Here is a 25,665-nt window from a genome sequence, read left to right as displayed (position 1 = left end):
CTACATATACACAGAGCCATTTGTTGAGAAATTTAAGTGTTCAGAACATAACCAAGAACACTTACAAAGTATTGAAAAGCTAGAGGCCAGCCACTTTTAGTTCCTAGATAGTCTTCACTTTTACGCTGTAATTCAAAGAGGAAGTATCAGTGTATTCCCCAGACACTCTAAATGCATTAGTAACATTTTCTACCATCTTTCTACAAACATTTTAAATACATCAAAAGAAACAAAGGAAAATTTCATATGTAACTATGACTCCCCCAAACTCATGACTATTCACTCTTATTTATATGTTTTCATGGTAAGTGGGAGTTACAGCCCTTAGTCAAGATTATCCAATGAAATATTATCTAGTCCTTTCATATCATCCCTTAATTACATGAAGCATTTGGTATGAAACCATCCACAAGCAGAGAGAAAGAGTTGCTATATGAGGATGAGTTTCACTTGAGCAACTTTATTTTAACAAATGGATAAACATTTAAAAAGTAATTTTTGAATGCTGTAGCTGTTTGTCCATATAAACCGATTACTATTTGACTAACTTGACTGCAACAAAAGAGTTATCCTTGGTGTTTGACAACTATAATATTGAGTGGTTTGGTTATGATTATAATTTAAAAGAAGAGGACTTTTCTGTGCTCTGTCCTATAGACATAGCTTTAGTAAGTAACTTAACAATTATGGCATTAACAATATTTAAAGGTATAAGGAATTGAAGAAACAAATTTAATTATATAATTTTCTATCATGTTTTCATTCATAGTTATTCAAAGAATGAGTTTTATATAATTCATAAAGAAAAGAACATGCAACAGTGTTATGAAAGACAGAAATATAGGCAAAAATATAAAAGAAATAGGGGTACATTCCCATTTATCTCAAACATTCATATGAATTTGTTCCAATGGCCTGGGCTTCCAAGATGGCCAAGAGTATGCAGGAAAAGTCAAGGATCAACAAAATTTGAATTTGCAAACCAGCTGCACTTAAACATCAGGTCTCTGAATCTGCTTTTAGAGTTTGATGATATAACAAATTGCATAAAAAAGCAATTTCCTTGCAGTCTGTCTTATTTCCTATGATTACTGACTTACTGAATGTTTACCTTGCCTCTTGATAAACTGTGAACCGATACAAAGAAAATTTCACTAACATGGAAGAAATGAAAGGGTGAAGAGCATTTTGGCAACAATTTAAAATCCAAAGGGAAAGTATATTTTAACAATTTATTCATTTAGCTTTGCAGCAAGGGTTAGCAGTAAGAGTAATAAATTCACTACTTATTGAAAAGTGTTTTTCTCTTTAAAGACAGCTTGTCTTCTCTAGAGAAGAGGTAGTATATCAATATCAATATATAGGGCAATTTCTATAGTGAAGTGAAAGTTGCTCAGTCGTGTCTGACTCTTTGTAACCCATGGACTGTATAGTTCATGGAATTCTCCAGCCCAGAATACTGGAGTGGGTGCCCATTCCCTTCTCCAGGGGATCTTCCCAACCCAGGGATAGAACCCAGGTCCCTCACATTGCAGGCGGATTCTCTACTAGCTGAGCCACCAGGGAAGCCCAAGAATATTGGAGTGGGTAGCCTATCCCTTCTCCAGCAGATCTTCCCAACCCAGGGATTGAACCGGGGTCTCCTGCATTGCAGGTGGATTCTTTACCAGCTGAGCTTCTATAATGGCATTATGTTATTTTTATTTTTTACCCAATACCAAAATAAAATTGTGTAATTAAGAAAATACACTGGCATGCAAATTAAGGTTGCCTAGAAACATTCTTAACAGACATCCTGGGCCTCAGCAACATGTTATGATATGTTCATTCAAGGAGTTTAAATTTGCAAACCATCTTTTGGCATTGATTCCTTCTCTCCCTCCCTTTCACTGCCCTAGGTTCCTATTATGAATTTTAAGGCCCTCACACAAAAGACAAGTTCAAGTATGCAGGTATGAAAAGAGGTTAACATTCCAAAAATACACTTTGCAAACAACAACAATAATAATTAAAGTAATTAACAAATTATTCAAAGGGAACATATAATTTTCTCAGAATTTGTTTTATATTTAAAAAATTCATTTCATTAAGAACTGAGTGCAATGACATATTGTCACATAATTAAGACTCTCTTATTAGGAAAGACTATTGGTCTGAATTGTGAATGTCAATTTTCTTTCCAATAGAACTGTATAAAGATAAGAGAGAATTATCAGTCATTTAAAAACATATCTAAGTGCTGCTTTAAATATTGGAGTAAACATTGCTGATAATAACACTGGAGTCACATTACAGCCTTGAGAATTAACATCAGGATTGACAAATTGCATTCCTTTTTTCCCAAGACTACATTTCCACACGGTCACACGAGTCTGCATTGTTACATGTTCGCTGACTGAAATTACAGAATATGACTTACATATTCTGAAATTATATATGCTGAAAGTACAGAATATGTGGTTTATACTACAAGTTAATACAGCCTCAAAATGTTTTAAGACTTGTTTCCCCTCCTTATCATTTGCTATTGTTAAATGAAACCCATTAAAAACAAAGTATTTGTGGAAAATGTATTTTTCAAAGGTGCTTGATGTGCTTGGCAAAAATAAAACTTTTCATTTAGTATGTATCTATATTTTAGTATCAGTTACACAATAAACTCTAAGCCTTAAGAAAAAAAAAAAGGAAAATGCATATCCCTTATTCATTTGGAAAAGACAACTTATTAGAAAAGGAAGGGGAAAGAATGTGTCAAATCCAAGTAAAAATTTAAGTATATCCATCAAGAAAATATACATTATACCCTTTCCAAGGTTGTTATCTTTTGAATAAGAACACAAAGCAAAACAGGTGTGGATGCTAGATGGTAAAGGAAAGACTGGTCTTGTGCACAGACATTGAACAGACCTCTCTTTTTATCAGCATAACATGGAAGACACAGAAACTAGGCATTGAGAGGTCTTCAAAAATAAGAGATTTTTAAAAGTTGAAAGAATACGGTAATCTTGTTGACTAGGAAATATATGTAAATGCTGTAACAGCTACCTGCTGTAAAATGTAAATATCTTAAAGTAGTTAAATGACCAGATTGCTATTGCTACTACAGAAAAAGCTGAACAGCTGTCTAGTCTAATTTTAAACACCTTGGTGCACTCCTTGCAATTAAATACTTTTATGCACACAAACAAGAAACCAGGAAAGCATATAGAAAAATGTTTTGGCTAATGTCTTCTTTTTCATGCAAATATGTGCTGTACATGTAATAAATATATTTGTTTGCTGGAAAATGCTCTTCTGTGCTCTAACAAAGTATTCAGTAATGGTAGGTTGTATGTTTATTAAAGTGCCTAGTGGATAGAACTCTTTTAAAAGTCTTAACTGAAAGTTTTGTAAGCTTCACTAGATGACAAAAGAACCTCACAAGGCAGTATCACATATTCACTTCAAGAATTCACTGAGCCCACAGTTTTTTAATTCTATCAAATATTTCAATAACTCACGTAACTATGGATATCCTCATTATCAGCTAAACAGGTTCATAATGGGGTATGCACAGTGAACAACAGAAGGAGAGGGCATTGCAGGGGGTCAATAATGAGGTTCAAGATATAACTAATCAAGAGTAGGGAACCTATTTTCATGGTCAAGAAAATTATTCAACTGGTGCATGTTTTGAGAGCATAAACACTGAAAGGCTTGGATGGGGGGAAATAAGATAACAGAAAATGAATTATCATTGTTTTCCCAAAAAATAGGCTTTATGACGTAGCAGTAGAAAAGGATTTTTATGCCTGATCCTATGGGGGCTTTAGAAAAACAGACTCTTAGAAACAAAAGTCTTTTCCTAAAGACTTTTGTGTATTGTATAAAAGAGTCAATTTCAATAGTTTCTTGGATCAGAGTGAATCTAAGGCTTCTTTGATCATATAAGACATAAGATCACTGATTCCATACTTATATTCACTGGAAAAACTGTGAAGACTTAATAGGTAAAGAAGAGTGTTCATTAGAAATAAGGCAGTTCAATCTTCAAATTCTTTATAATTCTCTTCAATAAAAATGATATAATTTTAGTGAACAAATCTATTCTGAATCTACAAGTTTATTTTTTTTACTTCAAGCTTTTAAATTCGTTTCCACAGTTTTTCAATTAATCATTTTGTATAAACACAGCTTTCAATATCAAAATTCAATGTGTTCATGTAAAACAAAAAACCCGTAGCATGATTATAAAGAATTTGGTGAAGGGCTAGCACATTCAGACACTCAAAGGCAGAGACTGAGTGAAGCAATGGAAAGATATTCAATTGTGCTGGTGGGAAGCACAAACATATTTGTGGTAAGTGGGGCAGATGAAATCTCAACTGGAGATGTTTAGCCTTGCACTCAGGAGGATCTGTGTTATCCTTAGAGTCTGACTTCCGATTCCTGGATAGATGTAGTTGTGCTCAGATTGATGAAAGGGGAAACAACACCCCATTTTCATCTTGCATAACCAACTATGATTGGGCTTCTCTTTACTATCCTCTCTCACTGCTAAAGAAATGAATTTCTTTGCCAACTTCAAACATGGTAACAGTTGTGACGAAACAAAAAAGCAAAATACTTTGAATACAACAGCTGTGCCAGAAAAGAAATAAAAATATTAAAATCTGAGGAGACTAAAGAATTTCTGCATTGATTTGAGATTTTTTTTGGCACTATCAATACATTTGGTAAGTTAGAAAAGCCATTCTGGCAATGTTAATGTATATTAAAATGTTCATACATTCCAACTTTAAGTGTAAATTTAGCTTCCAGCAAATAAATACAACAGCTGGTTTTGACTTCTATTGGTATTTTGATTTTCTTATTAATTCGTGTCTTTTTTTTCAGATTTTTAAATTGATTACAACATGCTCAAGTAGACTTTCTAGTCGATTCACCCAAATTCCAACAGGAATTGGTTTATAAATTGGTTCCAACTGGAACTGGTCATTTGGAATTTCCGGCATGGGAAATTATTTTATATGTGCCTTGATAAGTACCCTAAATTACAAATTGATGTGTCTAAATCTAATGAAGAAAACAAAAGGTACTGCTATGTAAATGTTGCACTTAAAAATATCTGTATGATTGGGCATCTAAGATCCATCTAGACTTAAGGGCATAATGTACATTTTTTTTTTGCCCCTTCTTAGCATCAATGACAGCAGCCCATAAGCACAGTCAGTACTGTGCTGTACTTGCCACGTTAAGATGACTGGTTGTATCCTAGCAGTGCTATGGCAAATCGTCAACAGATGAACTTTTTGTTTGTTTCTGCAGACTCAAAGCCTATGTCGAGAATCATGGCTATATCCCCCAGGAGATCCTCGGTTCCTATGAGGTTTGTAAGTGTCCTGGTATGAGTCAGGATAATCTTCTTCCACCAGAGGGTAATGATCTCGGCTATGCTGGGAACTGGAAGACAAGCGGTTCCTGCTCTTCCGAGCCCTTTCATTGTGATAATTTTCATCAGAGGTCATTAGACTTCGTCTTTCAACTGGAGAGTTCTCTGTGGAGTGGTTGCTGTGCCTCAGACGCTGACTCTAAAAATATCAGATGGTTCACTGGTTAAATCACATCCGCTTCGTTCACATAGAACATGCAAATGCATGTACAACAGAAGGGTCTGTACAATAAGATGCTAAATATTTGACTTAATAAAACATTCTGATGTACAAACGGTCTGCTCGAAGTATCTGGTCTTATGTATTTGGGACACAACATGTGAAGAGGCTTAAAGTGCTGGTAGTTTGTGAATTGTTAATTACATAACACTGCATACTTATGCTTCCTATGAAAAATATAAAAGTGAAAGTTAGCTGCTGAATGGAACTTAGTATATTTAGGAGAGCCTAATAATTCAACTTCTATTGCAAAAATGAGGATTATTTTACTATTGGAAAATAAGTTAAAGTTCAGAATAGTGTCTGCTATTTTTTCTTCCTCTCTTGAACTGATAAAAGCTTTCTCCTAAAGTCACACACTTCATCTTTATCTAGTTGAATGTTCCTTATACTTTTAAAAATGTTAGTAAAATTATGATTTGTACTGCCCATAAAATATTTGTTTCTACATCCTACATTTAATGCAAGACTCAGTAACATTCTCTTCAAAGAAGTGTACAATAATTATGAAGCCAGCTAACTGATATATTTACAATTCTTGCTTCCTCCAACTGAAATGTCCTGGAAAAATAATCCTCAGAATATAAACTAAATTTCTCTGATAACATGAAATTAATATCTTCAGTGACTTATTTAAGTGCTCAGTAAATGCTATTAACATTTTTCTTCAAATCTCAGGAAAACATGTATCCTTAGCTGTGCCTACCTGCTTAAGTAGGTTGCCTCAGTTAAGAAACAGGATACTGATGAAACCAAAGACCAAGATATATTTTCTCTAAAGGATACTCACCTTCAGCAGGAAACTCATTCAACAGTCACAGCCTCTGCCTCTAGCCCCAACTAGGGTCTAACAATTAAGTGCCCATGGTTACTAGGAGAACTTGGCCCCAGGACCAAGGGCACCATGTTAACTCAAGTGAAACTGGGGGAACCACTTCAGGTAGATGTCTGAGAGGTGCTAAGTCAGGAGGGTTATATTCATACACAAAGTACATTTCATCTCTACCAACTTGTGTAGGTGGAATCACAGTGCTTCATTTTTCCATTTCTCCTCCCACAATGTACAGCTCAGAGCCAACTCTAACTGGTCAGTGGAAGTGACACAGTCAGATCAGCATGCAGGCAGTAAAACAAGGAAAGAAAGAGTCCAGTGCCCACACACACACTGCATATTATAATAGGATGTTTCCCAAGTTCATTTCTAGCCACAAAAGCTATTTATTTATGTGGTAGTTTTTTTGTTTTTCTTACAAAGATGTAGCTTTGTAAAAGAGTAATAGAGTTGTAATAACATTTCAGTTAACTCTACATGATCTACATTATGACTATTATAACCTATTAATACAACACTAGTCATGATGCAAGACAGCTCGATTGACAACCATTCCTCAGTCAGCTGGGGGTCTGGCCACATTCCCGTAGCTGCTTGGTATCATATAGATTCATATGATATATCATTCATTCATATTCATATCAGATTCACTTCATATTGTAATGCCTCTGGGTCCCCACGTCTGGCCCTGAGCACAGCACCTGAACAGCAAGAGAGCGAGCCTCCTGATCCTGCATTCATCCTCCACTCCCCTAAAGGCCATAGGTGATGGCCAAGGTGGGCCTTGCTAACCCCTAAGAAAACTCAGAGATCTGTCACTATTTCCAACCGAGATGATTCTACTCTGTGCATTCTGTTTGCGCACGGACAGGCCCTGCAGCCTGTGGGGCGGGGTTAGGTAAGATTGGTCATAATGTCCGTCTATCCCTCCTCACTTAGCTGGTCCTGTGCCTGACAGTGCCACTACTGTCTAATCCTGAAGAAGTGATGTGGAGAAGTAATGAATGGACCCCTGACTAGTAGGTAGTAATTTTCTTAGCAGGGTTTAGACATAGGAAAGGTGAGTTCATTTTTGGCCAACACTAGCACCTGTGGGATCTTAGTTCCTGAACCAGGAATTGAACCCTTGCCCCTTGCATTGGAAGCGCAGAGTCTTAACCACTGGACCACCAGTGTAAGCAGAGGAGGGATGAATTTAAGTAAAAGTCATTATAAATGAACAGAGTACAAAGTTCTAAAGAAAAGGCCATTCTCTGGATAACTCTGTCTAGGATAGATCATGACTAGGTAATGCATTCTGTGTGTGTTGGGTGTGCTTAGTCACTCAGTCATGTCTGACTCTTTGCAACCCCATGGACTGCAGCCCACCATGCTCCTCTGTCCATGGCAATACTCCAGGCAAGAATACTGGAGTGGGCTGCTATGTCCTCCTCCAGGGGATCTTCCCAACCCAGGGATCGAACCTAGGTCTCCTGCACTGCAGGCTGATTCTTTACCAGCTGAGCTGCCAGGGAAGCCCAATGCTTTCTGAGTGTACTGTAAAATAGTATATGTAAAAGTATAAAACATCTGTTAGAATCAATGCAGCCCAAAGATACGAATCTGAAGAAGTTTTTTGCTAATACTTTATAGCGAGTATATGAACCAAAGGGATTTGAGTGTGTAAAATGTAAAATAGTCTATATGAGTGGTCACTGCTTTAGACTTTTTGATATAGTAACGTACAGGGTTCTCTCTTCAGAGTCAGGACAATCCCAGTCTCCATCTCAATCGAGTTTCCTATAGAAGCTTAAATGTTAGGTTGTAAAAGCAGAAGTGACGCTACCTGTAACCCAGAGATTGCTGTGGGATATGGCGAGAGTGCTGTTGAGCCCAAGTTCCTTCCAAGCAGGGGGGTCATGGGGGTGCTACTGGTTGTGTGGGTGGCTCGCCAGTAGGCCTCAAGGTACTCTCCCAGGTGTTCACATGCATCCTCCAGCTGATTCTCATCTAGTATAACATCGAACATTTCCTGCAGATAAAAAGAAAATCCATTTTATTTATACTTCAAATGTTAGGCCATGAAACCTGAAATTCTACTTCATGCAGATAATATTGTTTCTAACGTCCAACAGCAAATATCAAATTTGAGGGGATATATCAGCAGTTCCGAAAGTTAAAGTCAAGTGAAGAATGGCACAGTTGACCATGTACAAATTTGGACAATGACATAAAAATGGGAATGCTCATTAGATATCTGGATCTTTCATTATTTAGGGGGAAAAAAAAGATGAGGTACATAAAGAAGAGTTCTGAGTAGAATATAGTGAAAACACATATGTGTTTACATCTTTATCCATATATTCCTATAGATACTTACTGAATATTTACTTACTTCAGAATATGAGAGAAGCAAGTTAATGGCACTGAAAGAGGAGTTCTAAAAATGTTTCAGTAACAAATGTATCACAGGAATAAACATTTCATCTCACAAATTAACTATGTTGGAGGAAATAACATTTACTTGGGTAATTTTATTTTTTAACATTTATTTACTTTTTGGCTGCACTGGGTCCTAGTTTTGGCCTGCGGGATCTTTTTTTGAGTGCACAAACTCTAGTTGTGGTGCGTGGGCTCACTAGTTGCCACATGCTGCCTTAATTGCTCCGTAACATGTGGGATCTTAGTTGCCCAACCAGGGATCGAACTCACATCCCCTGCACTGCAAGGCAGATTCTTAAGTACTAGTCCACCAGGGAAGTCCCTACTTGGGAATTTTTAGGATGTTTGTGAAATGGTGTAATCTCTCTCATGATAAAACAACACAAAAGGTAAAGGATTAATAATAGAAAACCACAGCATAGTCTTTCTGCTACAAGAGGATCATTGTGTGAAATAGTTAAACAGGAATAAGAGCAAGGAATAACTGATTGCAGTGGTGGTGGTTAGGGAGTCGGGGAGGGGTCACACAAGACGTGGCTGGTGTCCATGTTTCTGTCACTAAGGACGTGGTCCAATGCCTGTTCTATAATCTGGAAGTTGTTCTTCTGCCCCACAGGAGTAGAGTGGCCCTTCTGTCACTGCAGTGTGGTTGGGAACACAGAGAGAATATAACCGGGACACCGATCCTCTGAAGGGTCAGGCTCATAAAGATAAAAGCCATTACACAGGTAAGTGAGAGTACACCCTTGACTTTCTGCAGCTGAATCCATACCTTGCCTGCTGCACCACTTCCACTCCCCCAACTTGCTTTTACAAGCTCGTTTTAGCCAAAGAAGGAGCTTCCAGGACTGGATTAAATCAGGGTTACTGCCACCCGGAGCTTCCAGGACTGGATTAAATCAGGGTTACTGCCACCAGCACTGGATGTGCAGGTGGATGGTCAGTTTACAGCCACTGGATGGCTCTGGGTTGGTGGGGGGTCAGCTGACTCACTCTCATCAATGTGAGGGCTCCCTGAAGCAGAAGTCACCATGGAAACAATCTCTCTCCCAACATTTACTCTTTGAATGTTTTCATCACATCAATCTTTACTGAACATTTTGACCCTAATTTGCAAGGCAGTGAGAAGTATTTAGCAACTAGGAAAGAATAAGGTGACTTCAGTCTAAGCCGACTGGTGTTTGAGAAGACAGCCAGCTGAAAGTCATGTAGAAACCTTTCCCCCACAAGAATGCTTATTAGTGGATTTCAGATGGGTTTTTGCATATTTTATTCATTCATAAAATATTTACTTGATACCTATTCTGTGCTAGGCATTGTGAGTATACTGTGGCAAAGAAAACATACTTCACCCCTATGCTCAAGAAGCATTCACTCTGGGTAAGAGACAGGTATTAAAATCCATAATAGTCTATGCCACACTGGGACTTTAATTCAGAACAACAGAGACTAAGCCACTGAATGTTCAGAACTGCAGCTTAAAGTTATGGATATAGAAGGAGGTGCAGAGAGATATGTGAAAGTCAAATTTATGAGGGAGGGGAAATTATGAGTAAGTCAAAGAATTCTATCTGTAGAGAGAAGAGAATAAAACAAAGAGGAGCAAAAGACATAGTGGAAGAGACCACACAGTCCATGAGAGAATGAGAAAACAGCCAGGTCCACAGTGTCGGTCAACATATATCCTTGTAATTAATCCTCTTCCCACTATCGCAAATCAAGAGGGTATCTGTCTCTTGAAATCAAAAGCTCCCTCCCCTCATTAACCTAAACCATAAATGGTTACAAATGTAGACTCTGAGAAATGTCCCTAATGCTCCGATATACACATTGCATTCTCTGATGGCCTTGCAATGCTAACTTGAATGGAACAAGATCAGCCCCATCGCAGAGGGCGTGCACACACTTAGACGAGACAGGAAGAAGAAAGAGGAAACTGGCCGGCACAAAGGACCATTCTGTCAGCCACTCCAGGCTAAAATTGGCCACAAATTCCAGACTGTATTTCATCTGGAGTCCGCTGTTTATATAGTGTTATTTATGTTCACTGTATAATTCAATTACATAAATCTCATTCTATAATATGGGATCTCAACAACGTGTAGTCTCATGTACACACTGCTATATTTAAAATAAATAACCACCAAGGTCCTACTATATAGCACAGGGAACTGTGCTCAATGTTATGTGGCAGTCTAGATGGGAGGGAAGTTTGGGGGAGAATGGATACATATATACCTATGGCCAAGTCACTTTTCTGTCTGTTTGAAATTATCACAACATTGTTAATTGGCTATACTCCAATATAAAATAAAAAGCTTTAAAAATACAAAAAAAATTAAAATAAAAAATGTACAAAGCAAAACAAAAAACAAACAAAAAACCTCCAAAAATCAAAGGGTAGTCTCAGTAACTCTTGCCTGGAAAATCCCATGGACAGAGGAGCCTGGTAGGCTGCAGTCCATGGGGTCGCTAAGAGTCGAACACGACTGAGCGACTTCACTTTCACTTTTCACTTTCATGCATCGGAGAAGGGAATGGCAATCCACTCCAGTGTTCTTGCCTGGAGAATCCCAGGCACGAGGGAGCCTGGTGGGTTGCCGTCTATGGGATCACACAGAGTCAGACACGACTGAAGCGACTTAGCAGCAGCAGCAGCAGTCTCAACAAGTCATTTTCTTGTTTTCATAAAGTCTCAAGTTAATGAACCATCCAGAGACACTTGGATTAGGGGTTCTAATTATCACAGCCAGGACTGCAAAGCCCAGAGAGGGCAAAATGTGGTAAGGAGCACCCATTGCAAAGCATTATTTGAATGAGATTTCTATCTTCCTGGCTATTCCACACATTATTAATACATTGTCATGGCTGCAGACAGAATTAAACATACACTTAATTACAAGTAGTTTAATAAAGTGCTTTCCTTTGCCAATGGATAGAATTTGTATGCATCAGCACATGGCTGTTTGCTAAAGTCTCACTCATTTCTAGGAAACTAAGCTTTTGCACTGCTAAAAAGACAGCTATACGATGGAAGATGATTTGAAATTGCTTTTAGGCTTTCAAAAGCACAGAGCAAAGCAAATTTCAGCTTTTGAATGAATACTGACATATGCAGTTTATTTCCAACTAAGAGGAATCTCACAGCCTTGGTATCTATGACAATTTTTCCTTTCAACTGTTTAGGAAATAACACAGCTGATTAGACCAGAGTGTTACAAAATGAGGATAAGGCAGGAAAAAAAATTTTTTTAATTATACAAAGAGAAATTCAAAGAAAAGCAGACGAATGAATTATGCAAATGAGCTCTGGCAATGTTTCATAAGTTTAAAGGTTCAAGTGCAGTTAGCTCTTCACTGTGTAATATGTGAGGCCTCCGGTATGGGATATGGATGCAGAGAGCTATCTAATCAGAAGAGGGTGTGGGTAATGGGACAGTTACAGGCAGTGAGGGGTTACCCACTCGGTGACACCATGCCCTTGAGACTGCTGGAGATAGGGGTAACGCTGAGCTGTTTTCAAAGTACCAGCACGGCACGCACCTCTGACATTCTGTGATGAGATATTTTCTTCAGCTGAGCTGGGCAGAAATAATGTGGCTGCCAAAGTAAATAAGGAGTGAACAGAAAAGTCAAAACAAATCACCAGAAAACCAGGCAGAGGAGGTCCCTTTTCTGGATAACCTCTTTCAGAAAAATGAAAAAACTGAAGCCTGAGAAATAATGAGTGAAAAACATGCCTCTAGCTTATCCAGTGGTCCAGAAATCAAAAATGGCAGGAAATAAAGGGAGAAAGATTGAAACTGAATATAATAGGAATGAAGAAAGTCTGCAATAACTTTTTAAAAAAAATTTAAGTATGTAAAGATCTGTCTAGTTCTTCATTCACGGAGTATCACATACTTGCCCAAGGAAGGTATCTGAATTAGAGCAACCTGAATTAGAGCAAGCCGTCCTGGTTTGCCTGGGACTGAGTACCTCCCAGAAGTACTTTGAGTGTGCAGATCTGCAAATCTGCAAAACTGGGGAGAATTGGAAGGTAGGTCATGCTGGTCTTCAGAAAAGATGGAGTACTTTTCAGTTACTACACTGACGACTGGAACAGGTTCCATTTCTTTCTTTTATAATACATTCTCCTGGGTGGGAGGATATAGAGAGGGAATGGGCAAGTCTTTATGACTGTGAAATACATACTTTCTAGCAAAGAGGGAGAATCTCATTAAAACAAAAATTTCTAACATGTTTTATGGAGAAGGCAATGGCACCCCACTCCAGTACTCTTGCCTGGAAAATCCCATGGACAGAGGAGCCTGGTAGGCTGCAGTCCGTGGGGTCGCTAAGAGTCAGACACGACTGAGCGACTTCACTTTCACTTTTCCCTTTCATGCATTGGAGAAGGAAATGGCAACCCACTCCAGTGTTCTTGCCTGGAGAATCACAGGGACGGAGGAGCCTGGTGGGCTGCCGTCTATGGGGTCACACAGAGTCGGACACGACTGAAGTGACTTAGCAGCAGCAGCAGCTGCAACATGTTTTATCTAGGAGTTGTTATTAAATGTTTTGAAATAAAAAGTTTATAAAACTTAGAAATGAATGCTTCAGTTGAATCCTAACTTTTTTTTTAAATTGGTACAGTACTAAGTAGCCAGGGAATTAAATATATATAAACTCTCCCAGGGTATATGCACTGCTTTCACTGATTTGTTGTGTAGAGATAGAACCTCACATGGGGCATCTTTCCTAGTTCTAAGTGGAAAAAAGAAATAATAGGGGTGAGCATAGTTTTGCCTCTTTATTACTGGAACACAGAGATCTATAATTCGCCACCATGTAAAAAAACGACTGGCAAGCACTATTTAGTGAAATGAAATGGCTGAATGGCAGATAGGCAATGCTAATTGAGAGTCCCTTGGACTGCAAGGAGATCCAACCAGTCCATTCTGAAGGAGATCAGCCCTGGGATTTCTTTGGAAGGAATGATGCTAAAGCTGAAACTCCAGTACTTTGGCCACCTCACGCGAAGAGTTGACTCATTGGAAAAGGCTCTGATGCTGGGAGGGATTGGGGGCAGGAGGAGAAGGGGACGACAGAGGATGAGATGGCTGGATAGCATCACTGACTCGATGGACGTGAGTCTCAGTGAACTCCAGGAGTTGGTGATGGACAGGGAGGCCTGGCGTGCTGTGATTCATGGGGTCGCAAAGAGTCGGACACGACTGAGCGACTGAACTGAACTGAACTGACTGAATTATAAAATAACCAGCCAATGTTTCTTTCATGTCAGAATTGCATTCTTTATATTATTAAAGCTTTGAATTCCTGAGTACTCAATTCACTGGTCAACTAGTGATAGGAAACTCTAAGTTAAAGGGATTTTGAAAGATTTAGGAGTACTTTGGGGGATAAAGGAAAGCCTACCAATATCATGTGGCTCTAGCAGTTAATTTCAGGCACAGTTTCCACTTTAATGAGCCAAAAGGGAAAGACAATCATAATTCCTGCCACTGACCTGTGGGGAAAGCATGAAGGTGAAGAATATGGTGACTGTGATACCTTCCAGTTCCTCTCTTTTAATGATCTACGACTTTCATTCTGAACCCAAGCACATTTTCCTCACCGCACCCATCCATACTGTTCATTCTTTTTTTTTTTTTTAAATAGATGGCTCTGCTTTTTATTTATTTATGTATTGGCTGTGCTGCCCAGCTTCAGTTCAGTTCAGTTCAGCCACTCAGTCGTGTCTGACTCTTTGTGACCTCATGGACTGCAGCACGTCAGGCCTCCCTGTTCATCACCAACTCCTGGAACTTGCTCAAACTCATGTCCATTGAGTCCGTGATGCCATCCAACCATCTCATCCTCTGTCGTCCCCTTCTCCTCCCACCTTCAATCCTTCTCAACATCAGGGTCTTTTCAAATGAGTCACTTCTTTGTATCAAGTGGCCAAATTATTGGAGTATCAGCTTCAGCATCAATCTTTCCAATGAATATTCAGGACTGATTTCCTTTAGGATTGACTGGTTTGATCTTCTTGCAGTCCAAGGGATTCTCAAGAGTCTTCTCCCACACCACAGTTCAAAAGCATCAATTCTTTGGCGCTCAGCTTTCTTTACAGTCCAACTCTCACATCCAAACATGACTACTGGAAAAACTGTAGCTTTGACTAGATAGACCTTTGTTGGCAAAGTAATGTCTCTGCTTTTTAATATGCTGTCTAGGTTGGTCATAACTTTTCTTTTAAGGAGAAAGGGTCTTTTAATCTCATGGCTGCAGTCACTGTCTGCAGTGATTCTGGAGCCCAAGAAAATAAATTCTCTCACTGTTTCCATTGTTTCCCCATCTATTTGCCTTGAAGTGATGGGACCAGATGCCATGATGTTAGTTTTTTGAATGCTGAGTTTTAAGCCAACTTTTTCACTCTCCTCTTTCACTTTCATCAAGAGGCTCTTCAGTTCTTCTTCGCTTCTGCCATAAGGGTAGTGTCATCTGCGTATCTGAGGTTACTGATACAGGATCCCAGTTCCCTGACAAGGGATTAGATTCAATGCCACAACTGGGAAAAACTCTAACTCCTAACAACTGGACTGCCAAGGAACTCCATCCTGTTCACTTTTTTCTTTTTCAAATTTATTTATTTTTATTAGAGGATGATTGCTTTACAATATTGGGTTGGTGTCTGAAATATATCAACGTGAATCAATCATAGGTATACAATATACAGCCCTTCCCTCTTGAGACTCCCTCCCACCCCCCACCCCCCACCCTGTCCATTCTTAATCTTCAAAGGTTTTAACAACATTTATCAGTGCTACTGTCTGCAGAAGAGGCACCTGGTGTTTTTGTTGAGTCCATATTAACCCAATACTTTAAATCAAAGTACTGAAGGGAAACCATTCAATATCACGGTAATTCAAGTCTATGCCCTGACCAGTAATGCTGAAGAAGCTGGTTGAATGGTTCTATGAAGACCTACAAGACCTTCTAGAACTAACACCCAAAAACGATATCCTTTTCATTATAGGGGACTGGAATGTAAAAGTAGGAAGTCAAGAGACACCTGGAGTAACAGGCAAATTTGGCCTTGGAGTACAGAATGAAGCATGGCAAAGGCTAATAGAGTTTTGCCAAGAGAATGCACTGGTCATAGCAAACACCCTCTTCCAACAACACAAGAGAAGACTCTACACGTGGACATCACGAGATGGTCAACACTGAAATCAGATTGGTTATATTTTTTGCAGCCAAAGATGGAGAAGCTCTATACAGTCAGCAAAAACAAGACCGAGAGCGGACTGTGGCTCAGATCATGAACTCCTTATTGCCAAATTCAGACTTAAATTGAAGAAAGTAGGGAAAACCACTAGACCATTCAGGTATGACCTAAATCAAATCCCTTATGACTATACACTGGAAGTCAGAAATAGATTTAAGGGACTAGATCTGATAGAGTGCCTGATGAACTATGGATGGACACTGTACAGGAGACAGGAATTAAGACCATCCCCATGGAAAAGAAATGCAAAAAAAGCAAAATGGCTGTCTGCGGAGGCCTTACAAATAGCTGTGTAAAGAAGGGAAGCGAAAAGCAAAGGAGAAAAGGAAAGATATAGCCATTTGAATGCAGAGTCCCAAAGAATAGCAAGGAGAGATAAGAAAGCCTTCCTCAGTGATCAATGCAAAGAAATAGAGGAAAACAATAGGATCTGAAAGACTAGAGATCTCTTCAAGAAAATTAGAGATACTAAGGGAACATTTCAGGCAAAGATGGGCACAATAAAGGACAGAAATGGTAGGGACCTAACAGAGGCAGAAGATCTTAAGAAGAGGTGGCAAGAATACACAGAAGAACTGTACAAAAAAGATCTTCATGACCCAGATAATCACGATGGTGTGATCACTCACCTAGAGCCAGACATCCTGGAATGTGAAGTCAAGTGGGCCTTAGAAAGCGTCACTACAAACGAAGCTAGTGGAGGTGATGGAATTCGAATTGAGCTATTTCAAATCCTGAAAGATGATGCTGTGAAAGTGCTGCACTCACTATGTCAGCAAATTTGGAAAACTTAGCAGTGGCCACAGGACTGGAAAAGGTCAGTTTTCATTCCAATCCCAAAGAAAGGCAATGCCAAAGAATGCTCAAACTACTGCACAATTGCACTCATCTCACACACTAGTAAAGTAATGCTTAAAATTCTCCAAGCCAGGCTTCAGCAATACGTGAAGGCAGAGGAACCAGAGATCAAATTGCCAACATCTGCTGGATCATGGAAAAATCAAGAGAGTTCCAGAAAAACATCTATTTCTGCTTTATTGACTATGCCAAAGCCTTTGACTGTGTGGATCACAATAAACTGGAAAATTCTGAAAGAGATGGGAATACCAGACCACCTGACCTGCCTCTTGAGAAAACTGTATGCAGGTCAGGAAGCAACAGTTAGAACTGGACATGGAACAACAGACTGATTCCAAATAGGAAAAGGAGTACGTCAAAGCTGTATATTGTCACCCTGCTTATTTAGCTTCTATGCAGAGTACATCATGAGAAATGCTGGGCTGGAGGAAGCACAAGCTGGAATCAAGATTGCCAGGAGAAATATCAATAACCTCAGATATGCAGATGACACCACCCTTATGGCAGAAAGTGAAGAGGAACTAAAGAGCCTCTTGATGAAAGTGAAAGAGGAGAGTGAAAAAGTTGGCTTAATGCTTAACATTCAGAAAACTACGATCATGGCATCCAGTCCCATCACTTCATGACAGATAGATTGGAAACATGGAAACAGTGGCAGACTTTATTTTTCAGGGCTCCAAAATCACTAGTCACTGGTGACTGCAGCCATGAAATTAAAAGACACTTATTCTTTGGAAGGAAAGTTATGACCAATCTAGACAGCATATTAAAAAGCAGAGACATTACTTTGCCAACAAAGGTCTGTTTAGTCAAGACTATGATTTTTCCAGTGGTCAGGTATGGATGTTAGAGTTGGACTGTAAAGAAAGCTGAACACCGAAGAATTGATGCTTTTGAACTGTGGTGTTGGAGAAGACTCTTGAGAGTCCCTTGGACTGCAAGGAGATCCAACCAGTTCATCCTAAAGGAGATCAGTCCTGGGTGTTCACTGGAAGGACTGATGCTGAAGCTGAAACTCCAAACTTTGGCCGCCTGATGTGAAGAGCTGACTCATTTGAAAAGACCCTGATGCTGGGAAAGATTGAGGGCAGGAGGAGAGGGGATGACAGAGGATGAGATGGTTGGATGGCATCACCGACTCGCTGGACATGGGTTTGGTGAACTCTGGGAGTTGGTGATCGACAGGGAGGCCTGGCGTGCTGCGGTTCATGCAGTCGGAAAGAGTCGGACACGACTGAGCGACTAAACTGAACTGAACTGAACTGAAGGGAGTGAACTGTCCCTAACTGGGTATATCTAAGTTGGGTGACTGAAATTCCTGCAACAAGAGTAGTCCCTTTGGGACTGAGAGAAACTAGATCCTGTGTGGCCTTGTTTCATGAAGGAAACATCTGAAATTGATTAGTCACTTTTTCAAACGTCATGTTGTGAATTACTTTCTGTACTTGTACAGAATCCAGAGGCTCTGTACTAGTCAATGCACCTTCAGGGCTGGCACTTCAGGTAGGAGAATCCATGTGATTCTAAGTAATTTAAATAAAATTACTCGAACAGGGTGGTGTGATAGCAATACTACTGTCATAGGATCCTGGGTACTAACATTCACTTCAGAGGTCCTGTGTTTAATAGAGTAAATCTGAGTCCATTCAGCAATGGAAAATAAAGGGTGAGAGACGAGAACGACCATGGCTACTGTAATGTTGGAGGTTTGCAAGTCTCTGTGGAGGAGACGTGCTTCCCTCTTGCAGAGAGAGTGATGATTGTCATTTTACACGTACAGAAAAATTACAGAGCTCAAAGAGCCAGGGTCAGCTTTTGGTAACACAAGCCAGCTTGTAGCTAAACAGGATTAAAGGATTACATTTCATTTATATATTCAATTGTCTGCCTATCTGCTTTTCTCACCATGCATTATGTAACCGAATACCATAGTACTGAGGCAACTTGAACTTTGCACTTCTTAAATGTACTATTTCAACTTCTCTGAAAAGGAAAAGGGTATCTGGTGCAAGCAAAATGAAATCCAGCACTATAGTGTATAACCCAAATGGAAATTCAGGCTGGTCATATAAAAACACACATATGAAACAGGCTTGTGGGTCCTCGTCTCTCAAGACCCTTTTCTGTCTGCATCGTGCCTTTTCTTCTGTGAATCTAGAGGAAGCAATTGAACACTACATTCAATTACACTATGTGTGGCTACTTTCCTGCCCCCAAGGCAGAGCTGAGTAGTTTTGTAAAGACCACATGGTCCACAAAGCCTAAAATATTTACTCCTTGGCACTTTACTCGAAATGTTTGCTGATCCCATTCTTAGAAGAAGCCTCACTTATGAAACCCATGATTCTCTCTGCGGGAATATATATATATATATTCATAATGATATATATATATCATTATACAATCATTATCTAATGCTGGAATCAAGATTGCCAGGAGAAATATCAATAACCTCAGATATGCAGATGACACCACCCTTATGGCAGAAAGTGAAGAGGAACTAAAAAGCCTCTTGATGAAGGTGAAAGAGGAGAGTGAAAAAGTTGGCTTAAAACTCAACATTCAGAAAACGAAGATCATGGCATCTGGTCCCATCACTTCATGGGAAATAGATGGGGAAACAGTGGAAACAGTGTCAGACTTTATTTTGGGGGGCTCCAAAATCACTACAGATGGTGACTGCAGCCATGAAATTAAAAGACCCTTACTCCTTGGAAGAAAAGTTATGACCAACCTAGATAGCATATTGAAAAGCAGAGACATTACTTTGCCAACAAAGATCCATCTAGTCAAGGCTATGGTTTTTCCAGTGGTCATGTATGGATCTGAGAGTTGGACTGTGAAGAAAGCTGAGCGCCAAAGAATTGATGCTTTTGAACTGTGGTGTTGGAGAAGACTCTTGAGAGTCCTTTGGACTGCAAGGAGATCCAACCAGTCCATTCTGAAGGAGATCAGCCCTGGGATTTCTCTGGAAGGAATGATGCTAAAGCTGAAACTCCAGTAATTTGGCCACCTCATGTGAAGAGTTGACTCATTAGAAAAGACTCTGATGCTGGGAGGGGTTGGAGGCAGGAGGAGAAGGGGACAACAGAGGATGAGATGGCTGGATGGCATCACTGACTCGATGGACGTGAGTCTGGGTGAACTCCGGGAGTTGGTGATGGACAGGGAGGCCTGGCATGCTGCAATTCATGGGGTCGCAAAGAGTCGGACATGACTGAGCCACTGAACTGAACTGAACTGATATCATATATAGTAACCTATCTGTTGCCATTCAGTCTCTAAAGTCTGTCGGATGAGAAGACAGAGATCTTATGCTGACTTGGCAAAGATATATGACCTCTGGAAAGTCAGTTCATCTCTCTTGGTCTCAGTTCTCTCATTTGCTAAATGATCAGTCTTTCCCTAGAATTGTTCCATGAAACACTATATCGACAGGATGCTCTGTGGAAAAATGGTTCTATAGCCAAAATTTAGGAGAAGCAATGTACACTATCCTAATGGAGCTATAAAATATCTATTAGCATATTAAAGCTTTTGCAGTAAAGAGAATAGTCTGTTTGTTTACATAAATGTTGTCTCAAACACTTTTGGTACCAAAATGCTTTCTACCTATTGAACTGCATACTGGGAAGAACACACGCCAGGAAATACTACACCAGGTGCTTTTCAAGGTCCCTTTTTTCTTCAATAGTCCCTGAGTTCATTTTTCTAGGTACAGAGAGTTAATCTTTTCAGTACTTTTTTATTTTTTATTTATTTATTTTTTCTTTTTTAAGCATCCAGTATCGTGCATCGAACAGTACTTTTTTAGACTTCCCTTTCTAAGGACTGCTGCCTGTAATTTCTTAGCCATGCGAGACTTAGCTAGTGCAATTTGCTGACTTTTCAGATTGGAGATGCAGTGGCCAATTAAGGAAGTTGCAAATTCTCCTAGAGGAACTAAAATGACGCAGTCATCAGCCATCTTTGGATGACAATGATAATTATGGTCTTGAAGTAGGGGAAATGCAGATACATTTTGAGATTACTACTAGTTTTTATAATCTGAAGATTTTCTCAAAAATTCCAAAATGAATATACAGATTCTTCTTAGTATTATCAATGCTATTCAAACAATACCAAATGAACATGTTTAACAATGTGAATACAGAGTGTATACAGAATATTAAATACAAAGTAACCTTGCTTATCCAGACTACTTGTTTAAGATTCCAGGTTATCAAACCAGTTATACAAAACAAGAAAGTGTTTATCCTGCTGACATAACAACAGAGCAAAGCTGCCTTCCCAGTGCATCAGGATGTTGGAGATTCCTGACATGAGGACACAGAGTAAGGCCACTCACAGTACCATCTGCATTGAAGTCCACTATCTTCTCTTGGTTCCAATTATTTCAGATGTAATATGTTGTACTCAAACACAACTACTCAACTACCAACCCTCTCAGCAGCTAAAATATATCAATATTAATAAGACAAGTTATTTTTCTCTAGTAATTATTAGAGATAAATGTTAATAAACACATTCTGTAAAAAGATCAAATTCATAAGGAACAAGTTTAGTTCATCTGAAATGCATCTCAAGGAATCACATACTGAGACTTCTTATAACATCATTAACCAAAACTTGTATAGATATTCCTCTAAACCAGTGTTAGTCAACAGGGAGTGATGGCTTTCCCTATGTATGAAGATATTTTCAGTTGCCACAACTCAGTAGTTGTTACTGGCCAGGGATGATGCTAAACATCCTACAATGCACAGGACAGGTCCCTATAACAAAAAATTATCCAACACACAATGTGGAGCAACCCTGATCTAAATTGTTCTTTCTTTTTTTCAGACTTTAAACTTTTTATTTTGTATTGGGGTATAGCCAATTAATAATATTGTGATTGTTGTTGTTCAGTTGCTCAGTTGTATCCAATCCTTTGCGACCCATGGACTGCAGCATGCCAGGCTTCCCTGTCCTTCACCATCTCTCAAAGCTTGCTCAAACTCATGTCCATTGAGTTGGTGATGCCATCCAACCATCTCATCCTCTGTCATCCCTTTCTCCTCCTGCCTTCAATCCTTCCCAGCATCAAGGTCTTTTCCAATGAGTCGGCTCTTTCCATCAGGTGGCCAAAGTATTGGAGCTTCAGCATCAGTCCTTCCGATGAATATTCAGGATTGATTTCCTTTAGGATTTACTGGTTTGATCTCCTTGAGTCCAAGGGACTCTCAAGAGTCTTCTCCAAGACTCTTGTTATGATAGTTTCAGGTAAACAGCAAAGGGACTTAGTCATACATACACATGTATCTGGAGAAGGCAATGGCAAGCCACTCCAGTACTCTTGCCTAGAAAATCCCATGGATGGAGGAGGCTGGTAGGCTGCAGTCCATGGGGTCGCTACTAGTCAGATGCGACTGAGAGACTTCACTTACACTTTTCACTTTCACGCAATGGAGAAGGAAATGGCAACCCACTCCAGTGTTCTTGCCTGGAGAATCCAAGGGATGGAGGAGCCTGGTGGGCTGCCGTCTATGGGGTCGCACAGAGTCGGACATGACTGAAGCGACTTAGCAGCAGCAGCAGCATACATGTATCCATTCTTCCTCAAAACCCCTTCCCATCCAGGCTGGCACATAACATTGAGTAGAGTTCCATGTGCTATACAATAGGTCCTTGTTGTTTATCCATTTTGAATATAGCAGTGTGTACACTTGCAGATGACACCACGCTTATGGCAGAAAGTGAAGAGGAACTAACAAGCCTCTTGATGAAAGTGAAAGAAGAGAGTGGAAAAAGTTGGCTTAAAGCTCAACATTCAGAAAACTAAGATCATGGCATTTGGTCCCATCAGTTCATGACAAATAGATGGGGAAACAGTGGCTGACATTATTTTTCTGGGCTCCAAAATCACTGCAGATGGTGACTGTAGCCATGAAATTAGAAGAACCTTACTCCTTGGAAGGAAAGTTATGACCAACCTAGATAGCATATTAAAAAGCAGAGACATTACTTTGCCAACAAAGGGCCATCTAGTCAAGGCTTTGATTTTTCCAGTGGTCCTGTATGGATGTGAGAGTTGGACTGTGAAGAAAGATTAGCACCGAAGAATTGATGCTTTTGAACTGTGGTGTTGGAGAAGACTCTTGAGAGTCCCTTGGACTGCAAGGAGATCCAACCAGTCTATCATAAAGGAGATCAGTCCTGGGTGTTCTTTGGAAGGACTTATGCTGAAGCTGAAACTCCAATAATTTGGCCACCTCATGTGAAGAGTTGACTCATTGGAAAAGACCCTGATGCTCGGAGGGATTGGGGGCAGGAGGAGAAGGGGACGACAGAGGATGAGATGGCTAGATGGAACCACCAACTCAATGGCCATGAGTTTGAGTGAACTCCGGGAGTTGGTGATGGACAGGGAGGCCTGGCATGCTGCAATTCATGGGGTTGCAAAGAGTCGGAGACGAATGAGCGACTGAACTGAACTGAACTGAGTGTATATGAACTGCTCTTTTAATCTAAAAAAGATCTATGAAGTAATATCTGCAAGGATATTCATGACCTCACAGATTGTTTGCCAACTGCTGACTCAACCAACTGGAATCTTATTAGACTACATGCTTCTTGAAGGCAGGAATGTGTCTTTGTCTCCTTAGCATCTAGCAAGGTAACAGGTCTAATGCTTAAATAATGGCATTTAGTTCTCACCAAGAGGGTTGATTTTAGGTGATGAGAAATGAAATATTTCCTACTGCATCAGTAAAAAGGATGTCACAGTCATCAGCAATTGCAGCCCTCCAATGTGAGCTGGTGAGCCTTAAAGCCACTTTAGGAAGGAAAAGAATACCAGTCACAGACTGCAGCCACTCCCCACAGTGAGCCCCAGGGGAGCTCAAAATGTAAAAAAACGCAGCATACTGGCCCCAGTTAGCTGAGATGCACATGAAAGGAATGATTTCAGTGAGCCCAGACTCTTGCACCTTCCCATTCATATAAAAGTGCTAAATTCCTTAACTTGAGATATCTTTTTTTTTTTTCATTAACAATAACCTTTTGACATTAAGACTACCTACCCTTTGTTGCAAAACTTCTGTTTAACCTGGCTCCTCTCTCACCTCCTCAGAGCAGTTCTCTCAGGATTACTTGAGATGCTGTCTCTTGGGCTTATAGTCCTAAAAATTCCCACGGAATAAAATGTAATCCTCAACTTTTAGGTTGTGAATATTTTTTAAGTCGACAGTGAGCTACACAGAATTGAGATGAATAAATCTTTGAATTTGTTTGATTTAACCTTATAGAGGCATGGATACCATGTCCTCAGAGGTGCACACGTGTTGTTCTCTGAAACATCTTAACGATGTTTTGAAACAACAGACATGTTACTTGATTTGACATATCTTCTGTTTAATTTTATACTCTTCTCTTCCCTGGGCTCTACAACCCTCATGATCTCCATAACATGTCTATGCTGATCACATCCAAACTCTAGGTAGAATGAGAGTGTCAAAGTAGGGAAGGGATGTCAGAGGCCACAGCCTTTGGTCTTCACCAGATGAGATTCCTTCCACAACACCTGACATCAGGTCCCAGGTCCCACTCCACTCCCACCCCTACCTCCAACTGAATGCAACTAGAGACAAGCTCTCTACTTAGACAGCCATTATGGAACGCCTTCCTCCTTTTGGGTAAGTCTGATTGCTGTGCCGAATGAAATCAGACAGGCCCAACTGCTCTCAAGTCCACCCAGATCTGCTCCTCAAACTCAACAGAGATTAGCCACACATCTGGAACCTCCTGGAAGCAGTGCTGCTCTCACAGTGTGAACTCAGACATGGTCAATGAGATCTGCGATGTTTAATTGGCATCTTTCCTTTGGTACATTTCCCTCTTTACTTTCCACCATTCAAGCAGATGGCAGGGTCTGTGCTTCCTTGTCTGCTGAGAGAAGGGGTGTTTGTTACAGGAAATTGACTGCTCTCCATTTCCCCTTCTAGATTTTGTGTCCTTAAAGCCTAAACTGGTTGGAAACATTTTGTGCTAACTGCCTCTGGAAACAAATGAAGGTGGGGAGGCTTTTAGATACAACAAAAGCAAAGAGGATGTTCCTTTAATAGCAATGGGGGGGTGGGCGGGGCAGAGGAAGATACTGACAGAGAAGGGAGCTCTCTTGCCAGTGCCCCAGAGAGGAGGGGCTATGTGTCTCCCTGCCTTGCCAAAGACCCCTTGTTCCCAATAAGGAAGGTCTGATGCAACGCAACATCCATTCTTTTTCTTCTTTAAGATATTTATTTGGCTGCACTGCGTCTTAGTTGCGAAATGCAGGATCTTTAGTTGAGGCATACAAACTTTTAGTTAAGTCATGTGGGATCTAGCTCCCTGACAAGGGATTGAACCTCGGCCACCTGCATCGCAAGCTCAGAAGCTTAGCCACTGGACCACCATGTAAGTCCCACAGCACCCATTTTTAAGGACCATGTGGATTTGGTCAATGAATTGGTTCTCTGAATTGGAGCTCCTCCCCTCACTCTCTCAACTTTCTTGCCAACCCCACCCTTACCATTTGGGGGTCCTTGTTCTGCTCTTGGTTAGGGTAAAGGCAGCTGCAAGTGTGGTTAAGCATCCTGCCTGCCCAAGTGGGC

At 40.1% G+C, this 25,665-nt stretch overlaps 1 protein-coding gene across 3 annotated transcripts in view; it reads right to left on the bottom strand.

Annotated features, from left to right (window-relative positions):
* Window positions 1-5,278: 5,278 nt before the first annotated feature.
* The window catches only part of CACNB4 (calcium voltage-gated channel auxiliary subunit beta 4), a 49,536-nt gene continuing 29,149 nt past the window's right edge, over window positions 5,279-25,665 (bottom strand). For all 3 annotated transcript variants that reach the window (XM_061438018.1, XM_061438016.1, XM_061438019.1), the window contains 2 exons: window positions 8,309-8,494; window positions 5,279-5,570 (listed from right to left, as the gene is read on the bottom strand). In XM_061438018.1, the coding sequence (XP_061294002.1) occupies window positions 5,310-5,570; window positions 8,309-8,494 (447 nt within the window). In that variant the 3' untranslated portion in view covers window positions 5,279-5,309. The remainder of the gene's footprint in view (window positions 5,571-8,308; window positions 8,495-25,665) is intronic.

This window comes from Bos javanicus, chromosome 2 (assembly GCF_032452875.1).
Source record: "Bos javanicus breed banteng chromosome 2, ARS-OSU_banteng_1.0, whole genome shotgun sequence".
In the NCBI taxonomy this organism is placed as follows: domain Eukaryota; kingdom Metazoa; phylum Chordata; class Mammalia; order Artiodactyla; family Bovidae; genus Bos; species Bos javanicus.
This window is presented reverse-complemented; position numbering and strand designations above follow the sequence as displayed.